The 27,462-nt window shown below is 42.5% G+C and overlaps 1 protein-coding gene across 1 annotated transcript in view; it reads right to left on the bottom strand.

Annotated features, from left to right (window-relative positions):
* Positions 1-27,462, bottom strand: part of LOC122787868 (histone-lysine N-methyltransferase, H3 lysine-79 specific-like) — a 2,114,473-nt gene that overhangs the window by 538,454 nt on the left and 1,548,557 nt on the right. The window contains exons 22-23 of the mRNA XM_044054784.1: positions 23,948-24,094; positions 8,370-8,444 (exon numbers count right to left, since the gene is read on the bottom strand). Coding sequence (XP_043910719.1) covers positions 8,370-8,444; positions 23,948-24,094 — 222 coding nt within the window. The remainder of the gene's footprint in view (positions 1-8,369; positions 8,445-23,947; positions 24,095-27,462) is intronic.

The following is a 27,462-nucleotide window of genomic DNA, read 5'->3' as shown; positions in this document are numbered from 1 at the left end:
CAGAAATATGGGGACCAGTAGTGGGGGTACCCTGAGGCCTTGGGGCTATGCTGTCCAGAGATAGATGGCAATCAGAGACCTGCACCGGTGTTGTAGGGGACAGAATGACCGAACCGTATGATGCAGCGGATGATCTGGCCTCCCGGATCTGAAGAACGACCAGCCTCCGAAGCCGAGACAGGAGTCAGGCTTCCCTGCACCAAAGCGTCGAGAGGTGTCCCGAAGCCTCTCCCTCGGGTCCGACCAAAGAATCTTGAGTCCTGAACCCCGTGGACAGCGCCAACGGGGTCGGAGCCGACGTCGGAACTGATAAGCCAGGAGGGGCTGTCGGAACCGACCTAGGGACATCACACGGAGCTGAGCACTCTGGCTCCGAAAGCTGAGATTTGCATGGATGAGGAAGTATCGATGCAGGTTGATGGACCGGCTCCGGAGCCGACTAGGTTGGAGCAGAGAACAATTTTGCCAGTACCTGTGACTGAAGAAGTCTCTGCACCACTCTATCGAGGTCCACATCTGATAAAGTCCTGGAAGATTTGGAGGATAGGGAAGGAGATCGAGACCTCCTCTTTGAAGTGGACCTGCGAGGAGGGGATATTGGCTTAATGCTAGGCGACCGGCTCAGAACGGGCTCCAAGAAAATTGGAGCTGAAGCAGGTTCCATAACCACTGACACTTCTTGCGGCCCCGAGGACAATGGAGCCGAGGATGTCGATGAAGACTTTGCTATTTTCTCCGGTGGCTCCAAGGAGACTGATGGAGCCGGATCTCGCTTTTTTGCTTTTGAAGATTTAGCCTTAGAGCTGGAAGCACTCTCCAGGCCCTCCTCAAAGGAGGGTTTCAGAAGTCCCTTCAAAATCAATTAGTTCTTCCTTTTCTGAAGAACACGCGGACTAAAGGCATGACAGAAACTGCATGATTCCTGGAGATGAATCGCTCCCAGACAGTACACACAAACCAAGTTTCCATCCATAATGGACATTTTATAACTGCATTTGGAGCACTTCTTGAATCCTGAGGGCTTATGCTCCTTAGTATCTTTGGACGTAGTTAACCAACAAGTAACTCACTGAAAAAAATAGACCAATGGTCAAAAAAGTTACAAGCATGGGAACTAGCCAAACAACAGACAGAACACCACAAAGATCTCTAATTCAAACGATCCTCAGACAGAAAAACAAGGGGGAGGACTAATTCCTCTAATTTAAATGGTTTTACTCCATGGGAAAACTTTAGCACACAAGGAAAGCAAGGGGACAGACTAGGTCCTCTAACTGAAACGGGCCTAGCCCGTTGGAAACAGCTAGTGGGATACCACAGAATATGCAATCAAGAAAAAACACAACTTTTCCACAATACAGAGAACACCACACACAATAGCTATTAAAATAGCTTTTTTGCAAAAAACTTCTGCTATAAGAAGAAAAAGGGTACTTAGCCACAGCCAAGAGCAAGACCACGTCCGAGCTACACGAGCGGCAAACGAGATCTGGGGATAGACAGCAGTGCAGCATGGGATACCATCTTAGCCCAGCCAATAGAAAGACTTCGAGCTAAAAAGTATGGCACAGTCAGAGCCGATATTCGGCTCCGAACCCACGGGTAAGAATGTAGGCAAGATTGGACTACATAACATCCAGTATGTAAATGCAAGTCAACTATTAATTTAAACTGAATGGCCTTGAAAAAAAGTCCATCCAGCTAATATTTCATCATTTCTATTAAAACACCCATAAGAATGGGTTACTATTTGTTCTAGATATAGTAGTTTTATTTACACGCCCTTTTTGATTCAAAATAATACATCCATTAGGTGTGTCAAGAAATGTAAATCCAGAAGTCAGCACCATAAAACTCAAACTGGCTTGGTTATCCATAAAACTGATGAAACAAACAATCAAAAAACAGCCACGGAGCTGTTATTCTTGAAAATCTAAGAAAACAAAACAGCTTACAGGAAAACTTTTAATAATACTGCATTAACAAGTACAGTTGTGTACACTTACCGTAAATGTAGATGTTGGAGTGTATTCACTGTTGCAGTCATCCTCTGTGGGTTATCCCTGCTGTGGTAGCCCTTGGCCAGCCCAAATACCAGGCCAGAGCCAGTGTTTTGCTGCATCGGCTGCTGTTGCTTGCTGACTGACGTCAGGTCATCAGTTCTAAAAAGCAAGGCAGACGACGCCATTACATCAGTTTTTCTTGCCCTAACCAGTCAGAAGCCCAAGTAAATATGGTAAAGTGGTCCTGGTGGCTAAAAGCCACCGTGAGAAGATTATGTCTCCCTAAAGAAAGAAGATATAAGGGGGAAGGAGGGAGGGAAACCAGGACTGCAACAGTGAATGCACTCGAATGTCTACATTTATGGTAAGTGTACACAACTGTACTATGTTCTTTGTGTTTCACTGTTGCAGTTATCACCTGTGGGAGGATTCCCAAAGCTGAGGAGAGGGGTGGTAGGATTAGTAAGAAACCTAGGCATGGGTCAGCATGCTCTGCAAACCTGCAGAGGCAAACCCTGCCCTAGCTTTAGAAAATAGTGGTAGGTGGTAATGCTTGGTAAAGGTATGGGCAGAAGTCCAGGTGGCAGCTTCCAGGATGTCCCTGGTGGGAACTCCTCTGAGGAATGCTGTGGAAGTGGAGGCTCCCCTAGTGGAACGTGCTTGAATAAACTTAAGGGGGGGGGGGGTTCCCATGTAATCTACATCAGAAATGGATACAAAGTGATATCCATTTGGAAATAGCTTACTTGTAAATGGGCTTCCTTTCTGCCCCTGGGGCAAAGCTGACAAGTAGTTGGTCTGTTTTCCTGAAGGGTTTAGTACGGTCCAGATAGTATCTGAGCTGTCTGTGCATGTCTAGTGAGTGCGAAATTCTTTCCCCCTTGTTTTGAGGGTTAAGAAAGAAGGTGGGTAGATGTATGGCCTGGTTGAGAGTCGCATTAGATACCACCTAGGGCATAAAGGAGCAATTAGTTCTCAGGGAGACCCTGTCTGTGTGGGAAATGATTAAGGGCACAATGGCCATCAGTGCCTGAAGTTCTGAAACCCTTCTGGCTGAGGTGAGAGCTAGGAGAAAAACAGTCTTCCAGGAGAGGTATCTAAGTTCTGCTGAAGCAGCAGGTTCAAAGGGTGGTAAGGTTAGTTTTTCCAAAACATAATTCAGGTCCCAGGCTGGCGTGGGTGGCCTTCTGAGAGGTCTGATATTAGAAGTACCTCTGAGGAATTGTTTAATCAAAGGATGGGAGAACAGGGGCTGATCTGTATCAAAATGAGCTGAAATGTCTGAGGCATGGATTTTAATAGAAGAGAAGCAGCGGCCACTATTAAGTCACTCCATTAGGTAGTCCAGGATAAGAGGGATGGAAGGTTGTGAGGTACTGCCCCCTCTGGACTGGCTCCAGGAGCAGAATCTTTTCCATTTTCCTGTGTAAGATTTTCTGGTGCTGGGCCTTCTGGCCTCTGTGATAATGTCTAGGACCTGTTTACTTAGCAGGGCCCCCTTGTCTGCCTTTAGAGTATTAGCCATGCTGATAGTTTGAGAGTCTGCAAGTCTAGGTGCAGCATTTCCTCCCACCTGAGTCAAAAGGTCTGAGATGAGGGGAAGCTGCCTGGGAGGCTGTAATGTCAGACTGCGCAGTAAGGGGTACCAATGTTGTCTGGGCCAATCTGGAGCAATGAGGATGGCCTTTGGTCTCTCCTCCCTTATTTTGATCAGCACTTTGGGAATAAGAGGCAGAGGAGGGAATGCGTACACAAAGAGGGTGTTCCAGGGGAAGGTCAAGGCATCCACCTCCCACTCTAAGTGGTGATACTCCCTAGTACAGAATTTTTTCAGCTGATGGTTGAGATGCGAAGCAAAGAGATCCACCTCCGGAGTCTCCCACTCCTGAGTGATTTGTAAAAAGATTTTTCTGTGGAGCTGCCATTCGTGGGGGTCCAGTAAGTTTCTGCTTAAGTGGTCTGCCAGGGAGTAGTTGATCCCTGGTAGGTATAAGGTGTAATCCCATGGAAGGGGCTGTCAGCCAGAGGTTCATGGCTAGCCTGCACAGCGGGTAAGATTGGGTCCCCCTCTGTTTGTTGATGTGCCACATTACTGTGGTGTTGTCTGTTCTGATAAGGAAAACCCATGGCTTGAGATGGGGTTTGAAGGAAGTCGGAGCCCTTTGCACTGCCATCATTTCCTTCTGGTTGATGTGTAAGGGAAGGTACTGGGCATCCCAAAGACCTTGGGTGCACCTGCCTTCTAGGTGAGCGCCCCAAGCAATGTCTGAGGCATCTGTGGTAATGCACTGCCCGGTTGGGTGGATGGTGAAGGAAAGACCCTTGTTCTTGGCACAGGCCTCTGCCCACCAGAGAAACTCTGCCCTTATACAGGGGATCAGAGGGAGAGAGGTCTCTAGAGGTTGAGAGCGCTGACAACAAAGGTTCTTTAGATACCACTGATGTTTTCTCATGTGAAGCCTGGCCAGAGGAATTTGAAGGATGCAAGATGCCACGTACCTCAAGGCTTGCAGGAACGTCCTCGCAGTGAAGGGACTTCTGGAAGCCAGCTGGGTAAAGTAGAGAGGCAGGAAGTTCTGCTTTTCTGGGGATAGGAAGGCCATTTGGGATGCCATGTCCAGCAGTGCTCCCAAGACAATGATCTTCCTGGAGGGTGTTTGCTTTGATATTTTCTCATTGATGGTGTAACCTAAGGAGGTTAGGAGGGATTTGACAAAGAGAAGGTCCCTGAGTATTTTTCTTTGCACTCTGCCTGAATGAGGCAGTCATCCAGATAAGGGTAAATCTGTATATTTTTTCTGTTTGCAAAAGGCTATGGCCAGTGCTAAGCATTTGGTGAATACCCTTGGAGCAGTATATAAGCCAAAGGGTAGTGCAGAGAACTGAAAGTGTTGTGAGCTTGCTCTGAAGCGAAGGAATTTCCTGCAGGATTCCCTTATGGGGTGGAGGTAGGCATTTTTTAGATCTAGGGTAACTAACCACGCATTTTTGTCAGCATAGGCAGCAGCTGCTGCAAAGTTAGCATTTTGAATTTGGTGACCACCAGGGAGGTGTTCAGAATGGATAGCTCCAGGATGGGAAGCCAAGTGCCCTCTTTTCCTGGAACAAGGAATAGTCTAGAACAAAAACCTTTGCTGTTTGATCTGAGGGGACACGTTCTACTGCCCCTTGGGATATGAGAGTTTGGACTTGTTTCAATGCCTCTGCCCACAGATTTGGAGGTAAGTCTGGGTACTCTCTTCGAATTGGGAGATCGGTGAAGGAAAATTTGTATCCCTGAAAAATTATCTTTAAGACCCATTGGTCCTTTGTTACAGAAAGACAATTTTCTTTGCAGAGGGAGAGCCTTCCTCCTAGTTTTTGGTGAGTGAAAAGAGGGCAGTGGGGAGAGAGGGAGTCATTAAGAGTTTTTGCCATAGAGGGATGGCTTAGAACTCCCTGCCTTTGGAGCGGAAGTGGTCCACTGTTTTGTTCTCTGCTGTCCCTGGGATAGGAGCCTGGGTGGTCTGTCCCTGCGAGGCTTACCGTGCCCCTGTCTAAGTGCAGGAAAGGACCAGTGTTTCGAGGGAAAATTCCTGCTGAACCTAGAAGGTTGTACCTGAAAGAAATCTTTTACTGTTTGCATAGATTAAGGGTGCATCAATTAATTTAGATTTGACATGATCAGGGAACGGCTGTTCCTTCAACCATGCACGTCTCCTAATGACAGATCCTAACACTGCTGCCCTGCTTGAGGCTTCTAGGGCATCATATCCACAGTGTAATGAGTGTTTGGCCACTTGACAAGTAGAGTGCGGTAAATCTGCTAACTCTTTCGAATTGGCACAGACAGGAAAAGTTGAAATCTTATGCTTTAATAGTTCCAAAGTGTGTTGTTGATATTTTAACATGTGGAACTGACAGTTGAGTGCTCTGATAGCTAAGGTTGCAGAGGTGTATATCTTTTTACCCCATCTGTCCAGAGCTGTGGAGTCCTTGTCAGGCAGAGTAGGATTCTTTGCAGAACTAGCCTTAGCTCCTTTTGGTCCCTGTGTAATGACCTCTGGGTCTGCAACAGGATTTCTGTACAGGTATTTGTGAGAATCCAGTACTCTGTAATACCTGTCAGGTTTACTGGGAGCAGGTGAGAGGGCATCAGGAGCTAAGCTGGATTCATGGAAGACATCATCCACCACCTCTAAGATAGGGGGGATGGCCAAGGGTCTGTGCTGGGGCAGGTCTAGAAACTCTCTTAGTGTTTGACTGAGGGAAGTCCTGGGATTCCCAGTGGAAATGTTTCCCTGAGGGTGTGAAGGGTTTCACCAAAGGAAAGATCTTCTGGTGGGGAGGCACAGAAGGAATGGATTCCTCTGCATCTGAATCCTCACAAGCAGTAACAGATTGTTGTTCCTCTTCAAAATCTGAATAATCAGACTCCTCAGAATCCTGTTCTGTCAGTATTTCAGGAGAAGGGTCTCTTTTCCTTTTAGAAGTTGTGGCCTGACTACCCCTGATAAGTGAGATAAGATCCTCCGCCATTTTAAGCATTTGAGCTTGGGGTGGTGTAGCAGGAGTAAGATGGTGGCTAGAGGAAGATTTCCTAGGATTGTCTTTTGCTTCTGGGCCTAAGAGTATCCATTGGTCTGAGAGAAACTGTAGTCAGATGAAAAGACGTTGTTTTTTGTCTAAATTCGGTAGTGCGAAAAACCTACTTGGAAGTCAGTGCCTGCATCGTGGCTCTGGACCCAACCGAGGCAGACACAACCAAAGACTCAGAAGACGAAGAAGATTTATGCGGCATACCGGACTCCGAAAGGGTCTCGGTAGAGGCCTGTGAAGGTATCGGATCGGGCATCAGGGCTGCAAAGGAGCCTCACTGAATTCCGGAGAACTGATTACCTGTTTAGCGGTAGAGTCATCGGAAGGCTAAGCCTTGTCTGGTTTGTCTCTATCTTTATTTTTACGTTTTTTCGGAATGTGTACGGATTGTTGGCTGACTGATGCCATTTCGGAATGTGAAGACAGAAGACAAAAATACCTGGCTACAATAATAGCTCTACAACTAATGGTTCTTGTATTAAAGAGGACACAGAACCAGCAATGAGGTATGTCGTGGTCTGTGCCAAAAGAAGTGACGCAGTATGAATGGAAGTCTCTGTGTGGGATTTGCTTTCCACAGACGAGACAATTGTTAACTTTTTCGGACATCGGTTAGTGCAAGAAAAAAGTATCCCCAACGGGGTACTTAGCTTTAGACATTTTCAGCTGTAATTCAAACAGCTGACCGATCAGCACACTTGCGAACTGCTTCTGCTACAGGCTCCACGGCAAAAAATAATGATGTAATGACGTCGGCTGCATTGCTTTATAGCACTGATGACCTGACATCGGTCAGCACGCAATAGCAGCTGACGCAGAAAAACACTGATTCTGGTACTTGGGCCGGCTGAGGGCTACCACAGCACAGAAAACCCACAGATGATGACTGCAACAGTGAAACACAAAGAACGTCTGCAATTTCTGTGATTATTTCTATACTGGTATTGAAGATGTAATAGTTATAACTGTTACAGTCAGAATTAGAGATACATTTACTCAGAGATCTAAGTTTGTGGTTTATTTAGCTGTGTGTGTGCCCTGTACATCATTTTACATAGGAAAAACTCTGAGTTATACAAAAGAATCTATGAGCATAAATATGCAATCCAAGTGGGGTATGATAAAAATGCTTTAAGTAAGCACTACAGTTCAAAAAAAAATGTAAAGTGGATCTTAAATTCATTGAGTTGGATCAAGTTGCTTGATATAATAGCAAATTTGATGCTGAAGAAGAACTGGGGCGGAAAAGAGCATCAATGCCAAGGTTAAATTCTTGTTATTCACCTGGGTTAAATAGCAGAGAAGATTTTTATAGTTTATTTGAAAAACAAAGGGTTAAAACACTGAATAATTAGTCAATTTAGTCATGCGACTATGTGTTATATTATTATGGTGTTAACTGTATTCAGTCTGAAGAAGTCTCAAGTACAAAGACAAAAGCACTTACTGGATACTTTGGTTTTACCCTTTTTTGTTTTTTTAGCGTAGTGTTAGTAAAAGTATTTTTGGTTTTCCTATAAGCTGTTTTGTTTTATTGTATTTTCGAGAATAACAGCTCCATGGTTGTTTTTTTATTTTTTTATTTTTTTTTTTATTAGTAATCAAATTTTTAGCCAGAAGAAAAAAAAATAAATAAATAAACAAAAAGAACAACACAAATATCAGCCTCCCAGTGGTTACAGTAACTCTGCACAACATACAATGCACTGCTACACTGTTTTTTATAAAACAATATTAAGCTACTTAATACAAAATATACTTAAAAAAATTATCAATTATTTTACTTACAGTTTTTACTTCCTCGTACAGTTTCTTCATGGACAACATGAAGTGGGGTTGATATGTTTCAGTTCCCCCACCAGTCTGTAATAAACAGCACATAGTAGGGTTGATGCTTCACACTTCTACTTAAATTTCACATTTTATCAGACTTTCAGAGTCCTCACTTTCTCACCACATCAGCTTCTCATGACTGATACAAAATCAGATTCATACTGTTCAGTTCTCTCTCTACTTTATGCAACTCACAGTAAGGTTGACATTTCATAGTTTTCCCTCTATTCATTAACTTCACATGTTTTAGTCATCTTCCCATTTCTCATCTTCTCACAGTACCTACATCTGGTTTGAATCTAAACTGCTTGTGATTATTCTGGTCAGTTCTTGAGATTCTCTGCCAGTCGACTTTTTTTTTAAATATAATGGAAACAGTTTCAGTAGCATAGAACCCCCCCCCCCCCAACCCCTGTAGAAGCAGAGCTCCTTCACCTTTCTGAATGGAGTTTTGACTGAATTTTCATATTTCCTCCAAAGCCTGATCTGTCTCCCAATGCATTTTTTGTCCAACCTGGAAAATATACTAAAAACTGCAGCATACAGAAGTTGGAATCTCATGCCAGCCTCTTAACAACATGTAATGACTGTGAAACTTATTCCTATTTTGTCTGGTGTAAAATGAGTAGTCATTCTCCACAAACACCCTAGCATCACCAGTTTTCAATACCTTTTCTTTTTGAGATTTTTTTCCAGAAAATTCAAGCTGATACAAACTGCACTTTATTCAATATGGGTCTCAGCTGCTTTCTGGAGGTGAAGTTTCAAGCAAAAACACACCCTCCTGATTAACAAATATTCTTGTGGACACCAGTCCAGTTACTTACTTGTACTTATATAAAGTTAATAGGTCTGGTATGGCAAAAAACACAAGTTTTCTCTTAGTGCTTTACTTTCTAGGTCTATTTTTGAAACTGTTCATTTGATCTCTCATTCTCTCACTCAATTCTAGTTTTGATTTCTTTTAAATTTAGCAGTTCAACAGTTTGGTTATTTATTGCCTCTTTTTCCATTTTTTTTATTTGCTCATATATGCTTCCAGGGTCTCACTTATTTTAAACACCTCTGTGTGAACCTGCTCTATTTTTTTCTTCTAGTTTACTGGAAGCAATATCCTGCATCAATACTGCAAATGATTCTGCATCCTATTGATCAACCACAAGGTTCCTGTCTTCCACAATTTTTTCTTCTCTCTTCTTGTCAACTTTATTTTACTTTTTCTAGGATGACATCCAGGCAATGTATCTAACAGCCAGTAAATGGATTTCAGCCAAATTTTCCCCCAGTTTCTCAGTTTTACATGAGAAAATTCTAATTTATATGCTACAAAGCTGATATTTATTCTTGTCTACCACCAGGGATGCTCCTTGATGGACTACAGATGGGTTCATTCGCTCCACTATTTTTTTTTCTAATAATTTTCCACTGAAGCACTTTTATTAACAGGAATGCCTCCTGTGTGTAGGTGTTAGTGTACCACTTAGGAAGAAAGTACAGTTTTGTACCTACCATAAATGTAGATGTTCGAGTGTTCACCCTGCTGCAGTCATCACACTTGGGTTATCCTGCTGTCAGGCGGTCCCGCAGTTGGCCTGAGTTCCAAAGTCTTGGTCCGGCGTCGGTTGCTGTCGCTTCTTCCCTGACGTCAGTGCGCCAGGGGTATAGAAGAGGCATCCAACGCCATTTTCTTCAGTTTTTCTTGCCCCCAATAGGTAGGCAAAATATATATATATATATATATATATATATATATATATATATATATAGTTATATAGAAATAAAACAATACCTTCAGGCACAAGCAAATATACCACAGAGGTTGTATAGGATAGAGTGGTATAGATAAGTTCAGCTAGTTCAGAGGGGATGGAGGGAGGGTAACCTGGACTGCAGCAGGGTGAACACTCGAACATCTACATTTATGGTAGGTACAAAACAGTACTATGTTCATCGTGTTACCCTGCTGCAGTCATCACACTTGGGTTGACTCCCAAAGCTAAGGCTGGGTGGTGGAGTTAAACAGGGTTAGAAGCAGCTAGTAGGCCCTGCAAAACTGCAGTGGCAAAACCAGCTCTAGTCTCAGAATATAGAGGTAAGTGATAGTGTTTGGTGAAGGTGTGCACTGAACTCCAAGTTGCAGCTTCCAGAATATCCTTGGTTGGCACTCCCCTGAGAAAGGCTACTGATATAACTGTAACCCTGGTGGAGTGGGACCTAATGTTAGCAGGTACCGGTTTCCCATGATGCGTGTAACAGAAACGTATGCAATGCCCTATCCATTTAGAAATGGTCTGTTTTGAGAGAGCTTTTCCTTGTGATCCTGCAGCATAGGCTACAAAGAGCTGGTCAGATTTTCTGAAAGCCTTAGTTTTATCCAAGTAGTAACGTAATTGCCTGTGAATGTCCAAAGAGTGCAGGAGTCTTTCTCCTTTGTTCTGGGGATTTGGGAAAAAGGTGGGCAAATGAATGGTTTGGTTTAGGGCCACACTGGATACCACCTTTGGCATAAAGGAAGGGTTAGTTCGTAGAGAGACTCTGTCTTGATGAAAAATGAGGAAAGGCTCCACTGCCATTAGTGCCTGTAGCTCAGACTCTTCTAGCTGAGGTTATTGCTAGTAGCAGGGCAGTTTTCCATGAAAGAAATTTTAAATCAGCTGAAAAAGCTGGTTCAAAGGGCGGCAGTGTAAGCTTTTCCAGAACAAAGTTGAGATCCCAAGTAGGTGTTGGTGCTCTCCTGGGCGGTCTTATGTTCTTAGCCCCTCTGAGGTACTGTCTTAGGAGTGGATGTGAGAATAAAGGAGGATCCGTGTTGTAATGAGCTGAAATTGCTGAGGAGTGGATCTTAATAGATGAAAAGGAAAGTCCTTTGTGCAACATCCTAGTTAAATATTGTAGAATCTGAGGAATGTTTGGATCAAGGGGATTTTGGCCATTAGCCTGGTTCCAGGCGCAAAATCTTTTCCATTTGTCTGAATAGGTTTTCCTGGCGCTGGGCCTCCTGGCCTCCAGAATGACATCCATAACAGCTTTGGATAGAGGTGTTGGCTGGTTGTTTAGGTAATTTGCCATGCAGCCAGGTTTAAAGTCTTGAGCTGGCTGTGTAGAATCTGATTGTCTCGCTGGGTAAGCAGGTGAGGAATTTGTGGTAAAATCCATGGTGGGCCGTGGGCCATGTTCCTTAGAATTGGATACCAATGCTGGCGTGGCCAGTCTGGTGCAATGAGCATCATTTGTGGCCTCTGTAATCTGACTTTCAGCAGTACCTTTGCTAGAAGAGGCAGTGGAGGAAAGGCATGCACTGTTAATGTTTTCCAACTGAATGAGAGGGCGTCTACTTTCCAAGCTTGTGCATGGAATGTCCTTGTGCAAAATTTTTGAAGTTGGTAGTTTTGGGGGCTGGCAAACAGATCTATGCCTGGGCGTCCCCATTTTTGAGCAATCATTGCAAATACTTGTGGATCTAGTTTCCACTCATGTGGGTCCATGATGTTTCTCCTTGGGTTGTCTGCCAATGTGTTTTTCTTTCCTGGCAGGAATTGTGCTTGGAATTGAACCTGGTAAGACAGTGCCGTGTTCCATGAGGTCATTACTTGCCTGCATAGAGGGTAGGAATGTGTGCCCCCTTGCTTGCTTATGTACCACATTACTGTGGTATTGTCCGTCTTTATTATTAGTTGTCCTGGGTGTAAGAGGTCCTTGAAAGCTGTTAGGGCATTCTGTACTGCTAGCATTTATTTTTGATTGATATGCAGATGCCTTTGATCTGTAGTCCATTTGCACTAAATGCACTGTCCTGCCATGTGTGCTCCCCAGGCATAGTCCGATGCATCTGTTGTCATAGTTTGCCTGGCTGTGGGTAAGGTGAAAGGCTGGCCCTTGTTGAGGTGACATGCCTGTGCCCACCATAGAAACTCCTGTTGAAGGCAGGGAATGAGTGGAGTCATTGTTTCCAAGCTGTGCCTGCACTGAGTCCATACGCTTTTCAAGTATCATTGTAATTTCCTCATATGCAGTTTTGCAAATGGTATTAGTAGTATGCAAGATGCCATGAATCCAAAGGCCTGCAGAATTTTTCTTGCAGGGAGTTGGGTCTTTGTTGCCATTATTTTGAAATATTGAGTCAGCTGTTGTTGCTTGTCTGGCGTGAGATAAGACATCTGGGCCGTTGTATTCAAGCCGGCACCCAGGAATATTATGTTTTGTGAGGGCACTAGTTTTGATTTCTTTTCATTTACTGTGTACCCTAGGCAACTTAGAAGGTGTTTGACAAATGCCAGATGCTTTAAAAGAATGTCCTTGCTTTCTGCTTGAATAAGGCAGTCGTCTAGGTATGGGTATATTTGAATTCCTCTTTTTCTGCAGTATCCAATTACTGGTGCAAGGCATTTTGTGAAGAACCTGGGCGCAGTAGATAAGCCAAAGGGCAGTACAGAGAATTGATAATGCGTTGAACCTGCAATGAAGCAGAGGTATCTTCTGCAATTTTGTCTGATAGGGACATGCAGGTATGCCTCCTTGAGGTCCAACGTTACTAGCCAAGCATTCTTGCCCAGCATGGGAAGAAGCTGCTGTAGTGTTAGCATCTTGAATTTTGGTACTTGCAGATAGGTGTTCAGAACTGAAAGATCCAGAATGGGCCTCCATGCTTTGTCTTTTCTTGGGACTAGAAAGAGTCTTGAGTAAAATCCTTGTCCTTGCTCCTGTGTAGGTACCTGTTGAATGGCTCTCATGTCCATGAGAGCTGTAATTTGATTTTGTGCCTCTGCCCATTGATTTGGTGTCAGGTTTGGCATTCCTTTTATCCTTGGCAAGGTATGAAAGTGGAATCTGTATCCTTGTGAGACAATGTTTAGGACCCATTTATCTTTTGTGATGATGTGCCAGTTGTCTGCAAAAAATGCTAATTTTCCTCCCAAGGGAGCTGCCAGGAGAGATTTGCTTGGTAGTTTGAGGATTGAGTCATTGTGTTTGTCTTCTGCTAGCTTGGGGCCTGTCTTCTCCTCCTTTCTGGGTAGCAGTACCTGATTGGCGAGGTTTGTAAGGGCCTTGTGACTGACCTCTGCCCCTTGGGGATCTGTATTTGCCCCTCTGTGATCTGTCAGAAGCTGGAAAGGACCAATTTATTTGTTTGCCAATTTCTGCTGAAACGAGGGGGTTGTACCTGTAAAAAATCCTTGACCGTCTGCATAGACCTTGCCTTATCCTCCATTTTCTTTAAAACCTCTTCTGCTTTGACACCAAATAATACATCCTGCTGTAAATGTGCGTCCAATAATTTTGCTTTAACATGATCAGCCAGGGTTTGTTCTTTTAACCAAGCATGTGTACGTATGACAGACCCAGTAACAGCTGCTCTACAGGAAGCTTCCAATGAATCAAATCCACATTGTAAAGTATGTTTGCCCACCTGTTCAGCTGTATGCAACAGATCCTGCATTTCCTTGAATTCAGAATGTTCAGTATGTGTGCTCATTTTATGTTTTAATTGAGACATTAGGAATTACTGATATTTCAGCATGTGAAACCGACAATTTAATGCTCTCATAGCCAGAGTTGCTGAGGTGCATATTTTCTTTCCCCATCTATCTAGGGCTCTGGAATCCCTTTCAGAGGGCACAAGATTTTTAGCCATAGAATCTTTAGCCTCCTTGGGACCCTGGGAAATGTTTTCTGGGTCAGCCACAGGGCTTTTATAAAGGAATTTGTGTGAGTCAGGTACTCTGTAGTATCTGTCTGGTTTGGCTGGAGCAGAAGGTAGAGAGTCTGGATTTAGACTAGACTAGACTCCAAGTAAACATCATCCACAATATCTAAAACTGGAGGGATAGCAAGTGGTCTGTGCTGGGGTAGTAAAAGGAACTCTCTGAGTCTTTTCTTAGAATCAGAGTAGTCCTGGCCTTCCCAGTGGAAATGTTCCCTCATGGTATGTAAAGTTTCTCCAAAGGAGTAGTCTTCAGGGGGAGATGCTGAGGGAATAGAGTCTTCAGCATCAGAGTCTTCATAAGGGGGAAAAGTGTAATCCTGATCCTCAGAAGAATCTGAGGAAATTGAAACCTGGTCAGATGAATCATAATCCTCCTCTTGTCTTGGTCTTTTATCTGGAGGGGGATGGGAACCCCTGATTAGGGTAATCAAATCTTCAGCTATCTTAAGCATCTGTTTCTTAGGCATGGAGCCTTGAACTGCAGACTGATGTACAGTCTTTTTTGGTTTTAAAGGAGTTTTAAGCTTAGCATAAGATTTAATGGTGAGTGTAGTCGGTCTGAGGACACCTTCTGTAACCGAAGGTGTTTCCACTGCACCGGGGTCTCCTCCTGCTCCGGTGTTGGAAGGGCCTAAAGAAGACGGCTGTGTCGGCCTAGTAGACTCCGCTTGAGAATCCGCAGCTGTCTGGGGTTCCAAATCTGCGGTCGTCAGGGGCTGCGTAGGCGCCTCACTGAAAACCGGAGAACCGGCGACAGGCCCAGCAGAGGCCTCGGATTCTGGCTTGTTCCTAGGCTGCCTGTCCTTATCCTTGCGTTTTTATGCATGCCGGTCGTCGGCTGCTCCGACGGCATGATATAATTAAATTTCCTACCAAAGTAATGTCGTTCAAAGTCAAAACGGCATTTGATAGTTCGTTTATTAAACCTAGCACAAAACTGACAACCTGTGACATCGTGGTCTTGGCCTAGGCAAGGAATACAATAAGAATGGAAGTCCTTATGAGGTATTTGCTTCCCACAAGAAATGCAATTGTTAACTTTTTCTGACATCGGACTGAAGCAAGAAAAGGTTCCCCAACGGGGTACTTAGCTTTATTGAAGACTTTGGACTGAAATTCGAATCGAAAATCTCAGGTGTCGGCCGACCGGCACTTGCGAACTGCTTCTGCTTCGGGCACCGCGCGGCAAGAAAGACTGGGAAAATGGCGTTGGATGCCTCTTATATACCCCTGGTGCACTGGCGTCAGGGAAGAAGCGACAGCAACCGACGCCGGACCAAGACTTTGGAACTCAGGCCGACTGCAGGACCGCCTGACGGCAGGATAACCCAAGTGTGATGACTGCAGCAGGGTAACACGATGAACATCTTTCCCAGTCCCCAAACTCACCAGTTCTTATCTATCATTTATACATTTTAGATCTTGATCATGACTCCAGCTGCAGAAACGTTCCTGCATCTGAGGTCTATAAATTAATTAGCCAAGTGTCAATGAAGCTAACACGAGTGAAGACCCGCATTGGCACTGTTTCTACTGCCTAGCAGAATATCATGACATGAAGCACTGCCATAAGTGCTAGTCTACCCTCCTGTAGATATCGGAGGGTGGAACTTCTGGTTTACTTCACTTCCAAGATGATGTCAATTAACAGCTCTTCATGCATGGATTAGTACGTGGATCCAATATACAGGTACACAATGTTGCAACAGCATTATAAACAGGACGAAGAAGTGGACAGTATGCCTTTTGCAAGCATTTCTTTAAAGCTCTCCAAGTCCTTATAAGTGCTTAAAGATTAGTAAGGGATGAAACGCTCACCATCTTCCATTTCAGAGGATGGCAATGAGCCTATAGCTTGGAAGAAGTGCTCCCTGCTACAAGTCTTGGGTATGTGCTGCCTTATGCAAATGCACTTATCTTCTGAATAAGTAGTCAGAGCATACTAGCGACTAAGACAATCCCATGGAGCAGTGCTCTCTCTCCAGGCAGAGGATTAGTGGTATGCAAGACCACTAACACTCTTCCAAGACTTTGTCCCCAGTGTTTAAGGCTGAGGAGGTCTTTCTGCACCAGGGATCACTGTTCAAGTACCAGGTTTTAGGCAGACACCTGAAGTCTGTTTGGGTCTTGAATTGCAGGTGCTGGAACAAACCTTTAGGGACCATCACCTGGTATCAAGTACCAGGCCACACCCAAGGCTTCTTATATCTCCATGCCACCTTTTGCAGGCAACTAATGAATGCCCTAACACTTAACCTCCGGGACATGCCTACTATACACTTACCCCTACATAAGCCTGCAGCATCTTGGGTTAGCAGAGATGAAAAAGGAGTCCCTTCCACAAAGGAATACTACTATGAGATTGGGGGGGGGGGGCAAGAGACCAACACTTCCAAGATGGGCAAGGGCAAAATCTTCTCCACACACTCCATTCCCCACCTTCTACCTCTCTAATGGAGGGAACATATGACTCATTAATTCCCCAATGGACTGATCTATTACCAACAATTTTCATCCAAAATACCTCAGTGAATATTTCAGGAACGAAAAGCACTTAGTGCACAGGACTAGGGCTATCAGCTGTTAACAAGATGATTTCTGTAGTCCTGGTTTTATTCCCTCAGTCTCCATTTGCCCAATGACTGACCATGAGCAAGCCGATTAAGACAGTGCTCCATGCTCATCCCTGAAAAGGGTCACATGTCCAGTGGGTTTACCTGGTTAACAAATAAAAAAGGAGTAGGAGCCTTGGGCCATTACCCTCTGAGAGAAACAGTTAAGAGGAATACCATACCCACAACACTAATATGATTTTTTTTCCCATCTGGAAACGAAAAAAAAAGGCGATGCTCTGTGTAAACTCCCATGTGAGTACATAAAGACTCTGTTCAAGCATTATTAGACTGTCTTCAGTATGGCACAAAGCAAAAAAAAAGTCACAGTTTGATACCTTGACAGACAGGAAGTTGAAGTCTTAGTGTTGGTAAAAGAATTTTCAAGTCTGACACATTGAAGTTCAGAGTCTGAACTGTTCACCTTACCTACATAGGTTCTGTTCTCCCTTTTTTAATCATGCACTGTTGAAAATTTCCTCTTGCTACCAATCTCCGCTGAAGAAGGAAGTGGGCAGTATTCTGTGTTCAACTTTCACAGTAAAATTCAATAAATCCTACTGCAATTCTGACTATGCTAACACTTTGGCTGGGACGGCCAGTTCAGCCATGTGCCTGTGCAGGATCACCTGCTTAAGGCTATTCTCCCTTAAGGTGGAGCTAAAAAATCCACCTTGGACACATTGGAAGGGAAGATTCTTATCAGCCAACCTTTTCTTTAAATTACAAGTGACCTTTGGAAGAGGAAGCAGGCCTTCACCGCTGAGAGTGAACTTTATGATTAGTCTTTATTGCCCCTCTGTTTAGTCTTCTTCCAGGCCTGGGCAACCCCCCCCCCCCCAAATAAATAAAAACAAAACAACTCTCTTCATAGACTAAGGAAGGCATTTTACTTTATACAATCTAAAAAGATGACACCAGTGGCTCAACAGCAGTAGTCCTAACCACTCTCTTGGTATATCTTTTAAGGGTGGCTCTCAAGGTCTGACCAAGTAAGAAGAGACATCACTAAGGACAGATGGAGTTCTGAATATGGTCATGCTTAGTGCTCCTAAGCTGTGCCCTAGGAGTTCCTCAAAGACACCAACCAGATCTTAACCTTCAAAGGAGGCAGTAAAGAGTGCTCTTCATTCAGAATAAAAATAAGGGAGTTTTACCCATACTTACATCTAGTTCTGAAAACGGCTGATATGTTATGTCCTTTACTGGACCTAAGTAATTTAATCAAGCCCACCATAAGGAGAGATTCTACCTGGTAACTTCCGAGAAGGGCATGCTGTTATTGCCAAAGGTGTCTAGATAGTACTGCCAGAAGCGATAGATGCTTTCTGACAAATTATTTAAGAACTCCTTAAAGAAAAGTCCTTTGATTATGCATAAGAGGAGATCACATTATGTGCAAAGTGCTCTCACTTGGACTTTCTTCTGTGCCCAAAATATTCATCAAGGTGTGTTGACTGTGGAGGATAAAAAGCCTTTCAGGAGGAGACCTCCATGTATTCCCACACCTGGACTAACTGATTTTAAGAGGTGTTATGAAGGGACTTCCCTTGATGCATCTCTGGAATGAGCACTCATGTAGCTGCAGTTCCTTTACATATAAATTGGAAAAAGTTCTCACTGCTTCCACTTCAAAGACGATCTTGAGCTGAATAGAGATGGAAACCTTTCCAGTGTTTGTTATTCCTGGTTATGAAGGGGAGCCAGGAAGTCATGGATGAGGGACCCAGCAAAGGGTCCTGACTTAGACTATGATATTCCTGCCAGCTAAGGATGTAGTCACTGCAGTACGTTGTGGAGGTGTCAGAGACTATGGTGCCAAATGGTCCTGGATATTCTCCTGATGTCATCTTTATACAGCTGGGTCCTGAAATGGTGAACAGTCCTCACCAGCCTCCTGATCAGAACCATTACAAGTTTTAAGGACAAATGCTTCACTGGCAGGGTGATAAAATCATTTTGGTTCAGAGAAGGTGACACCTTCTGGAAATGAAGCTCCACATTAGCCAGCTGGAGCTATGGGCAATTTCCCTGGACCATAAGCATTGTAGATAAAGGAAAATACAGCTGTTAAAGTAAACTTACCATAACAGTAAATGCTTGAATGATCATTGCTGCAGTAGCCTTAACTATATGGGTTATATCCTGTCATGGTTAAAACAGCCAGCCAGCTTCCAAAGCTTCAGGGCACCTTCAATGCACCCAAACTGCCAGACAACTTGAGCTGAGTTTACTAAAAGAAATGTTTACGGGTGAAGCTCTTCAGAGCTTTCCTGTCAAACGACGGAGGGATGCTAAACCTTGAATGGATAACGCTAGGAACAAAAAATAAATGCCCACACACTGGCATAAAAAGTACATCAACTAACAAGGGGAGGGAGGGAGCAGCTACTACAGCAGTGATCAGTTGAACATCTACTGTTATGGTAAGTTTATTTACACAACTGTACTACGTTTATCATACTGATCACTGCTACAGTAACCTTAGGTATACGGTTAGATAACGACATTTGGGATGTGGAAGGAGAAGAGTGCAGGAATCCCTGGAGAATTGTCCTAGCAAAGTGTGATCTGGTCCTAGTGCAGGAATTAAGCTTAAAGTGCTTTATAAAAGTATGTAGAGTGGACCAAGAAACAGTTTATAGAATACTTCTAGAATCTAACCCTTTCCAAAAAACACAGATGAAGCCAAGGCCCTGGCAGAGCGAGCCTTGATCCTGCCTGGAATAGCCTTGTTATGGTGACCATAGCAAAAAGTAATAATCTTAGACAACCAGTTGTCCCCTATTCTTGTCTTCACAGGAAATGAACAACTGATCTGAAGATCTGAAAGATTCTGAAAGATTTAGTTATCAAGTTGTCTGTGGCCATCCAAGGTATAGAGTATCCTTTCGTCCTCATTTTTAGGTTCAGGAAAGAATACGGGGAGCTGGACAGTTTGGCTTAAAAGTAAACCTGGGATACCACTTTAGGTATACGAAATCCTGGAAAATCAGATAGGCTGACTCACCATAAGAGCTTGCAACTCAGATATCCTTTTTGCAAAGGTCAGAGCAATTAGTAAAACTGTTTTCCATGTTAAGAACCTCAAGTCAGTTAGGTTAGCTGGTTCAAATGCAGGAAGTGTTAGCTTCTCTAGCACAGAATTAAGATTCCAAGAAGGGGCCACCAGTTTTCATGGAGGTCTCTTATGCAAAACCCCTTTCAAAATATTTTCACATGAGACTGCATTGAAAGAGGAGGATCCAAGGGCAGATATGCTACAATGGCCAATAAATGAACCTTGATAGAGGAATAAGAAAGGCCATAGAATAGTAACTCACACAAATACTGTAAAACCGGAGAACAAAGTAGCCTTGAATGGGTGCTGGTTACTTTGTTGTAACCAATTAGAAAACCTTTTCCATTTGCTAATATACAACTTTCTACGGGCAAGCTTTCCTGTCTCCATTAGTACCTGCTGCACGTCCTCAGTAAACAGGTGCCTAAGAGGAATTAAGATCCTCTCATTCAGGCAGTTAATTGAAGTTGACTGACATCAGAGTGCATCAAACACCCCTATTCTTGTGCAAGTAGATCCAGTCTACGAGGAAGCTTGTAGCAAATGCCCCTGGCCACTTCCAAAAGAAGGGAGAACCACAGTTGCATGCGCCAGAAGGTAGTCACCATAATGATCTTGGGGGATTACTTCTGAATTTTCAGAAGTACCCTGCATATTAGTGGAAAGGATGGAAAAAAGCATACAGGAACTTTCCTATCCAAGGAATGGAATCTTGCTGGCTGATATTTCAGAAGGGAGGCAAGGAGGTCTAGTTGACTAACTCCCCACAGATGGATCAAATCTTGGAAGACACCTTGATGCAGTTTCCTTTTGTGAGGATCTGCCCTTGTGCTGCTCAGCTTGTCTGCCACATAGTTTGCTCTGACAGAATGCAGGATGCCTGTAGAGCGAGATGGTACTGTGAAGCTACATCCCATGCTAACATGGCTAGTCTGCAGATAGGGTAGGACCTGGTTCTCCCCTTGCTTGTTGATGTACCACACAACTGTGGTATTTTCTGTAACCACTTGACGAGGTCCAGGTACCAAAGATGGTTCAGACAGTTGAGTGCCTTGATCAAGGCAAGCATCTACTTGATACTTATGCTCTTGTGTCTATCCTTGGTGTCCCGCACTCCTGCACTTTTATGCCTCCTGAAACTGGACCCCAAGCAAAGTCCAAGGCATCTGTGGTGACTGCCTGCTTTGGAGTAGGGAGGAAGAAGTGGAGACCTGGAGTTAAGGATGTTCTGTTGTCTCCACCAAATGATTTCTCTTCTGACAAACTCCAGAACTGGGATTTGAAAAGATTAAGGGTGTTGGTACTGGGACCAAAAAGAGATTTCAAATATCACTGTATCTTTCTCACATGGAGTCTTGTCAGAGGTATTATGAGAATCATATATGCCATGAGACCCAAAATCCTGAGGTATTCCCTCTCAGTGACCAAAGTCTGCTGGGAAAACCTTAGAAAGAGATTTATTTTTTTCCTGTGGAAGGTAAGTGTTTGAACTGAGGTGCCTAGTTGACATCCTAGGAGTACAATCCTGTGTGGTTGAGTCAAGAAAGACTTTTGAATGGTATCTCGGAATCCCAGCTTGTTTAAGAGATCTCTCACCCAAGAGAGATTCCTGACACTGAAAAAGAATCTGCAAAGAAAACAAGTATCTAAATATATAAAAATGTGGATACCCTATAGCCTGCAATGAGCTATAACGAGAGTTAAACACTTTGTGGACACTTTTGGTGCAGTGAATAATCCAAAGGGTAAATCGGAGAACTGATAATGTGATCTAGACGCACAAAAACATTAAGAAACATCTGAAGACTGGAAGAATAGGATGTGATGCTATGCGTCTTTTAAGTCTAGTGTTACCGGGAAACATGAAAGAGGGAGAGAAGGTTACAGGTTGTGAAATGACATTCTGAATTTGGGCACTATCACAATTAGGTTTAGGAAAGAAAGATCCAGAACTGGTCTCCAAGCATGTTCTTTCTTTGGTACTAGGAACATTCTTGAATAAAAACTCTTATCCACCTGGGAAGGATGAACAGGTGCCATCACTCCTTGGAACAGCATGCGATGAAGAACTGGTGAAAACAAAATAATATGATCTGAAATGACCCCTGGAAAGGAGGAATTTCCTCCCAGTGCCATCTGTAACCTTAATGAATGACTTTCAGAATCCATTTCTCTGACACAATGTTGCCAAAGAGAAAAATGGAGACTCAGACTTTAAGGAAGAAAAAGGGGTCACAGACTTACTGGATTATCCTTGCCTTTGGGAGGTTCAAAACTTCTTTTTGGAACCCCAATGATATTTCTTCTTGAACATTTGTTTACCTGTATTTTGTTGAGACTGTTTATTCTGCTTTTTGCCAAAACTGGATGAGGAGATAAAAACACCCCTTGGCAAATTTGGAAAAGGAGGGTTGAAAACCTTGGAGGGTACTTGGATCAGCTTACCCCTTTCATCACACTTTTTGATCACCTCTGCAGCAGAGGGGATCTAAACACAATCTCTATCCAAGGGTGAATTTAAAATCTCATTTCTACCATCATCTGGGAGGTTCTGAGTATACAGATATGCAAACCTCCTCAAAAGAAGAGATCTGATGTAGCTCTACCAACATATCTGAAGGCTAAGTGGACTTTACTTTGCTGATCCAGATGATCTGCCAAGCTCACTATCACTTTCTCACCCCTATTCTCCAGTCTTTGAATCCCTAATGCTGGTGTCCATTCTTCCAAATCCATATTACTGCTCTTTTTCTAACCACAGCTTTCCTTTACTGCACCCCAATATTTTTTGTCCTTGCCCTCCCATCTTCATCATTCACATCCTGACCACTGACATTGAACTGAATATTACTTTTTGCTTTATCTATAGTATTCTTTGGTACACAAATCAACAAGTTGATTTGACATTGTTATCTGTCACTGAAAATACCTGAAACTATTGTTGGCACTTATGTTAATCTCTCCCACAACTGTACTGTGCTATGCATTACAACAAACCTTTGACATACACATATGTGTCGAATCTTAAGTGTTTTAATATTTTGACATTTTACTGTCTTTAGAGCCCTGGCATAGTATGGTACGATAAATATCTCATGTAATATCCTATACCCATTGTATGACAACATTCATTATTTAAGTAGTATGCATCTATTCTCTATTATGTTTATGTATTTATTTTATAAACACTTTGACCAGGGGTAGTCTCACTAGGTCAACGGTATCTTTTCAGGAAAGACTGAGGTGGCATTCCTAGTGACTATGGGAAATTTGGCCAGGGCAAAGGGGAGCTTTCCCTACTCTTTTCAATAGGTGCAGTGGGAAATTTTACATAAACTCAGGCAGATCGCAACTTCACTATGAAAGGATTCCACAAAGATGAATTTCCTGGTTAACAAATACTACTACTGACAGCCAAAAATAAATAAACTGAAACATTTCAGTATGGCTTTTGGAAACTTAATACACAAAAAAATCTAATTAAGAATATGCAAATAAAGATGCTACTACAACACATTACACATTCATATATTAATAAACGGTGCATAAATCACGGTGGCTAAACTGAAAAAGAATTACTGAACAACAAGATGGAGCTCTGCTAGTATACTGTTCCTGTCTACATTTAGATCATTTGCTGGGAGGCAAGGTACCAACTGCTGCAAACTAACTGAAATGAAAACTACAGAAGTTTGACATTACGTAGAGGCATAATACACATTCAAAATGTTTTAACTTCAATTTGAGGCACTTCCTGACATAAGATATTTATTAAATAGAATGGTAGAAAAAACAAATTAAAGCATTAAGATTAAGATCTACTCAAAAGAGTGTTCATCTTATGAAGGAACTCAAATGATCTTTCTTGAAGTCTCTCCTGGACTAAAATTTTTTGACCCCATAATACAGTAATTTTTGACTGTAAATGAGTGAAATTTGGAAGAATAGCCATCAGCAAGCACACACTGGTAAATACTGTAAATAACTCTTTGTTGTTGTCTAATCAGAAAATGTGAATGAAATTTTGGAAAAATTGTATTTTTTTATGTTTTAGAATGAGAAGTATTTGAGTGTGCATTTGCTTTGTTACAGTTTGTTGACCAAGTTTTTTTTACTTTCAATCGGTAAAATATAAATGTTTGATAAGTCTTCTTACCACTTTCTCAGCCCGGTTGGGCAGCACAACACTGGCCAGTGGAATGCTGACCGGAAGTTTATTGGGTTGCACTGTGCTTAGTGGAATACTGATAGGCAGACTTCTGATGGTCTCCCCATTAACAGATGGATTTTTTTCTTTTAATACCTATGTTAAAGAAATTTAAAATGTCAGTATCAATGAAGAAAAAACAAAGGATAATCAAAAAATCATCAGTATACACACACATCAGAAAACAAAATGAAATTCAGTCAAACATGCCTCTTAAAATATAATATATATTAATGTGGATCATAATCACTAGAAAACAAGAAATATAATTCTTCACAATTTAAACCATTGAAATTTAGACATGATGGATTGCTAGACTTTAAATCATCCATAACTGTGCACACAGTTAAAAGCTGTCATTATGAAAAATAAATGAGCAGCTCAAACATGAAAAATATAGGACCACGTATTTTCATCTGCAGGCTTGCAATCTGTGCTGCCTTAAATGTGGGCGCTCCCTAACAAGTTTAGAAATAATGAGAAACACAACACCTACAGAAGGCTGTAACTTGCAAGTAACCACACGTTAAAAAAAAAAAAAAAAAAAAAAAAAATTCGAAAAACTGACCTTTACTTAAGTAAATTTTAGTTACTTCTCAGTAACTGCTGCTGCTGTTGTAAAATCCTTCTAATGAAGAGATGCAGCTCCTAAATTTATCCCTTGCATAGGTCTTCTCAAATTATCTATGGTATGATCCCAGGTATTCTCATTAGGCGTAATTTATATTATTGACCATGGGATGGGTAAGACCTGCCTATAGCAAATGGGATAGGTTATTTCAAGCACAAAAAAGTAAACAGGCTAGGCTTAAAATGGTCCACAATGACAGCTAGCCTAGTACTTGGCTTTAACAGCATGCAGTAAAAAGGACCATCATAATGCCAAACTACAAATGACTATATAAACGCACATTTGCAATGAAAAAAAAAATGAAAATCACCAATACAACAGACATATAAATGTTCACCGTATGAGATAATCAACGACATCTACAGTGGGTAGACATTTGGGCACTGATTCAGTGTCTTCGCCATGGTTAGTTCTTCTTACTGATCTGAAGCTCCCATATTCAAGCTACGCATGTTTCGATCCTGCTTGCCAATTACTAACCAAAGCAAGGGCCTCTAACAACTGACAACTCCCAAACATGGCAGAAACACATGCAAGAGAGAAAACAATCAGAACCGTAGTATAAAATTCTAAGTGTGCAACAATCTTAGTCAGAATTTTGACTACTATGGTATTTAAAACATAAAACCCCTCAGACAAAAGGGGGATGAAGGGTACTGCCAAAGGCCTCCAAAACAATAGACTCCTACTCGCATATATGTAACATGGTCTACTTTGAGAGGACTTCCGGAGCTGGAAGATGGACAAACTCTCAAGAAATATCAACAACTACCACAAACAGGAGAGGCATGAGCAAGAAAGGACGATCTGGTGAAAGTTAGAAAGTAGAGTTCTGAAGGAGACCTGTGTCTTAAAGATGCTATACTCCTGGACCTGAGTGGCAAACTTCATCTGGAAATTAACAGTGCAGCTACCATTCAGTTTATAAAAGGAACAAAGAAACCAAATAAATGTGATTAGCCTGTGGCTTCCCCTACCACTTTGCATCCAGAAAGGCTGCTCTCTTTGCTCTCCCCTAACTATGCTACTAATCATACCTCTCATCCTCTTAGAACAAACAATCTGGACAAAGTCGTAAATAATGGGGGACAAAGACCCCAAAACAGGAACCCGTTTTAAATATTGCTCTTACAAACTTAGAAAGTTGACAGAATAACAGGTTTTGCATTAGCATCAATTTTCTGAAGGGTATGAAGTCTGAAACTCAATTTTCTGTCAAGATTTTCTGAATTCAGCCCTCTATAATTTACCAACGATTTGCCAGAAAACCACAATTTTATAAGAAGCAGTGCAAAAATATGAAACAAAAATCTGTAAAGTTGTGAGGTATGTTACTAATCCCACTTTATCTCTTGTGACGCCCGTGCACTGGCTCAGCAATCAAGAAGCCTAAATCCTCATCACTAACACCAGTGAGGGGCATCCATATAGGGAAAGGATAATAAATACACACACAGTAAATTACAATTTCCCTTAAGAGCACACAGAGATCACAGTCAGTCTGGGGCTAGTTTCTCCCTTTCTCTCCAGGTCCCCAATAAGACTCCCCACTGGCACAGCTATAGGGTTCAGATGACAGCCTAGTGGGCAAGCTAAAACCTCCAGCATCCACTCTGTCCAACCAGTGCTTCATGTCCCTGCCCAAACAGCTGACACACACACTTTGAGATAAGAGTTATATACAACCACACAGACACTCCTGGGGAAGGCTGGCACAGGTTCTCCAGCTGTGCCCCTTTTACCCAGACTATACGGTAGTACCACTTGCCACCACCCACTAATATTTATCAGCTACTAAAAGGGCCTTATGAAAGGCTGTCCAATTATACTGAGCAATATTATTATCTAAATGGTAAGTGCAACTGAACAGTCAAGGCTTACTGGAGTGGCTTGGCCAGTATCACTATATACATGCAATGTACTCTAGAGCTTAAATTATCTCTACACAAAACAGCCACATTTGAAAGATTTAAAAATATTTAATAATAAAAACACAAGACAATACTTACTACACAGTGCTAGTCAAGAGTTCAGAGATCACAAATACTTACAATAATACAGTACAAAAGTTCTGACATCAATACAAAAAAAGACTAATCTAATCTTTCTATGTCCTAGCTATATCTAAGAGAAAACACAGTTCTAAAATAAGCTTACCTATAGAACAAGACAGTTCTGGAGAGTTGGATGTTCTCAAGACAAATGCTCACATTCTTTCCTTGAAATAACACAGTACCACTGATTGATTTCAGATTACATCATTTCCTTCTGGTTCCCAGGCTAACAGAAAATCAGAGATTAATAGCCCTCTTGATATTGCAGCTGGTCAGGAAGCCACAGCAATAAAAGAAATTATACTTATAAATTCTCGCCATTGACTCTGGCCTCAAATCAATAGGCACAATTCCTCCCTCTAGACATCTCAGCTCAGAGTTTTAGATCAAAGAATTTCACAATGCTTGACGTATCAGCTTTCTTACAGCAGAGTGCACTGTTGTTACATTTTTTTTCAGTTCAACATCCAATATAGTCTTTCCACATTTAAGAGAACAAGCCTGTGGCTTACATTAATATTTACAAATGACAGAATTATCTACAAATTTCTATCTAGCTAGGCTGGCAGCCTTCACCTATCTTCACACCCATCATGAGAGAACTGCTGAGCCTGGAGCAGGGCAAGAGTTATGCAGCAGTGGGTTGTCATTCACTGGAGGTTTGGGGTTTTTGCTTACCAGTCTACGCAGTCCGTGGCCAATAAGCTCAGTGTAATGCTGCAGACACATCAAAGCAAGTACTAATCTATGCACAGTTGCATGAACAGCTATCGCACACA

This window comes from Protopterus annectens, chromosome 13.part0 (assembly GCF_019279795.1).
Source record: "Protopterus annectens isolate FY-2018-M chromosome 13.part0, PAN1.0, whole genome shotgun sequence".
In the NCBI taxonomy this organism is placed as follows: Eukaryota; Metazoa; Chordata; order Ceratodontiformes; family Protopteridae; genus Protopterus; species Protopterus annectens.
Note: the sequence above shows the minus strand (reverse complement) of the source record. Positions and strands in the feature narration are given on the sequence as shown.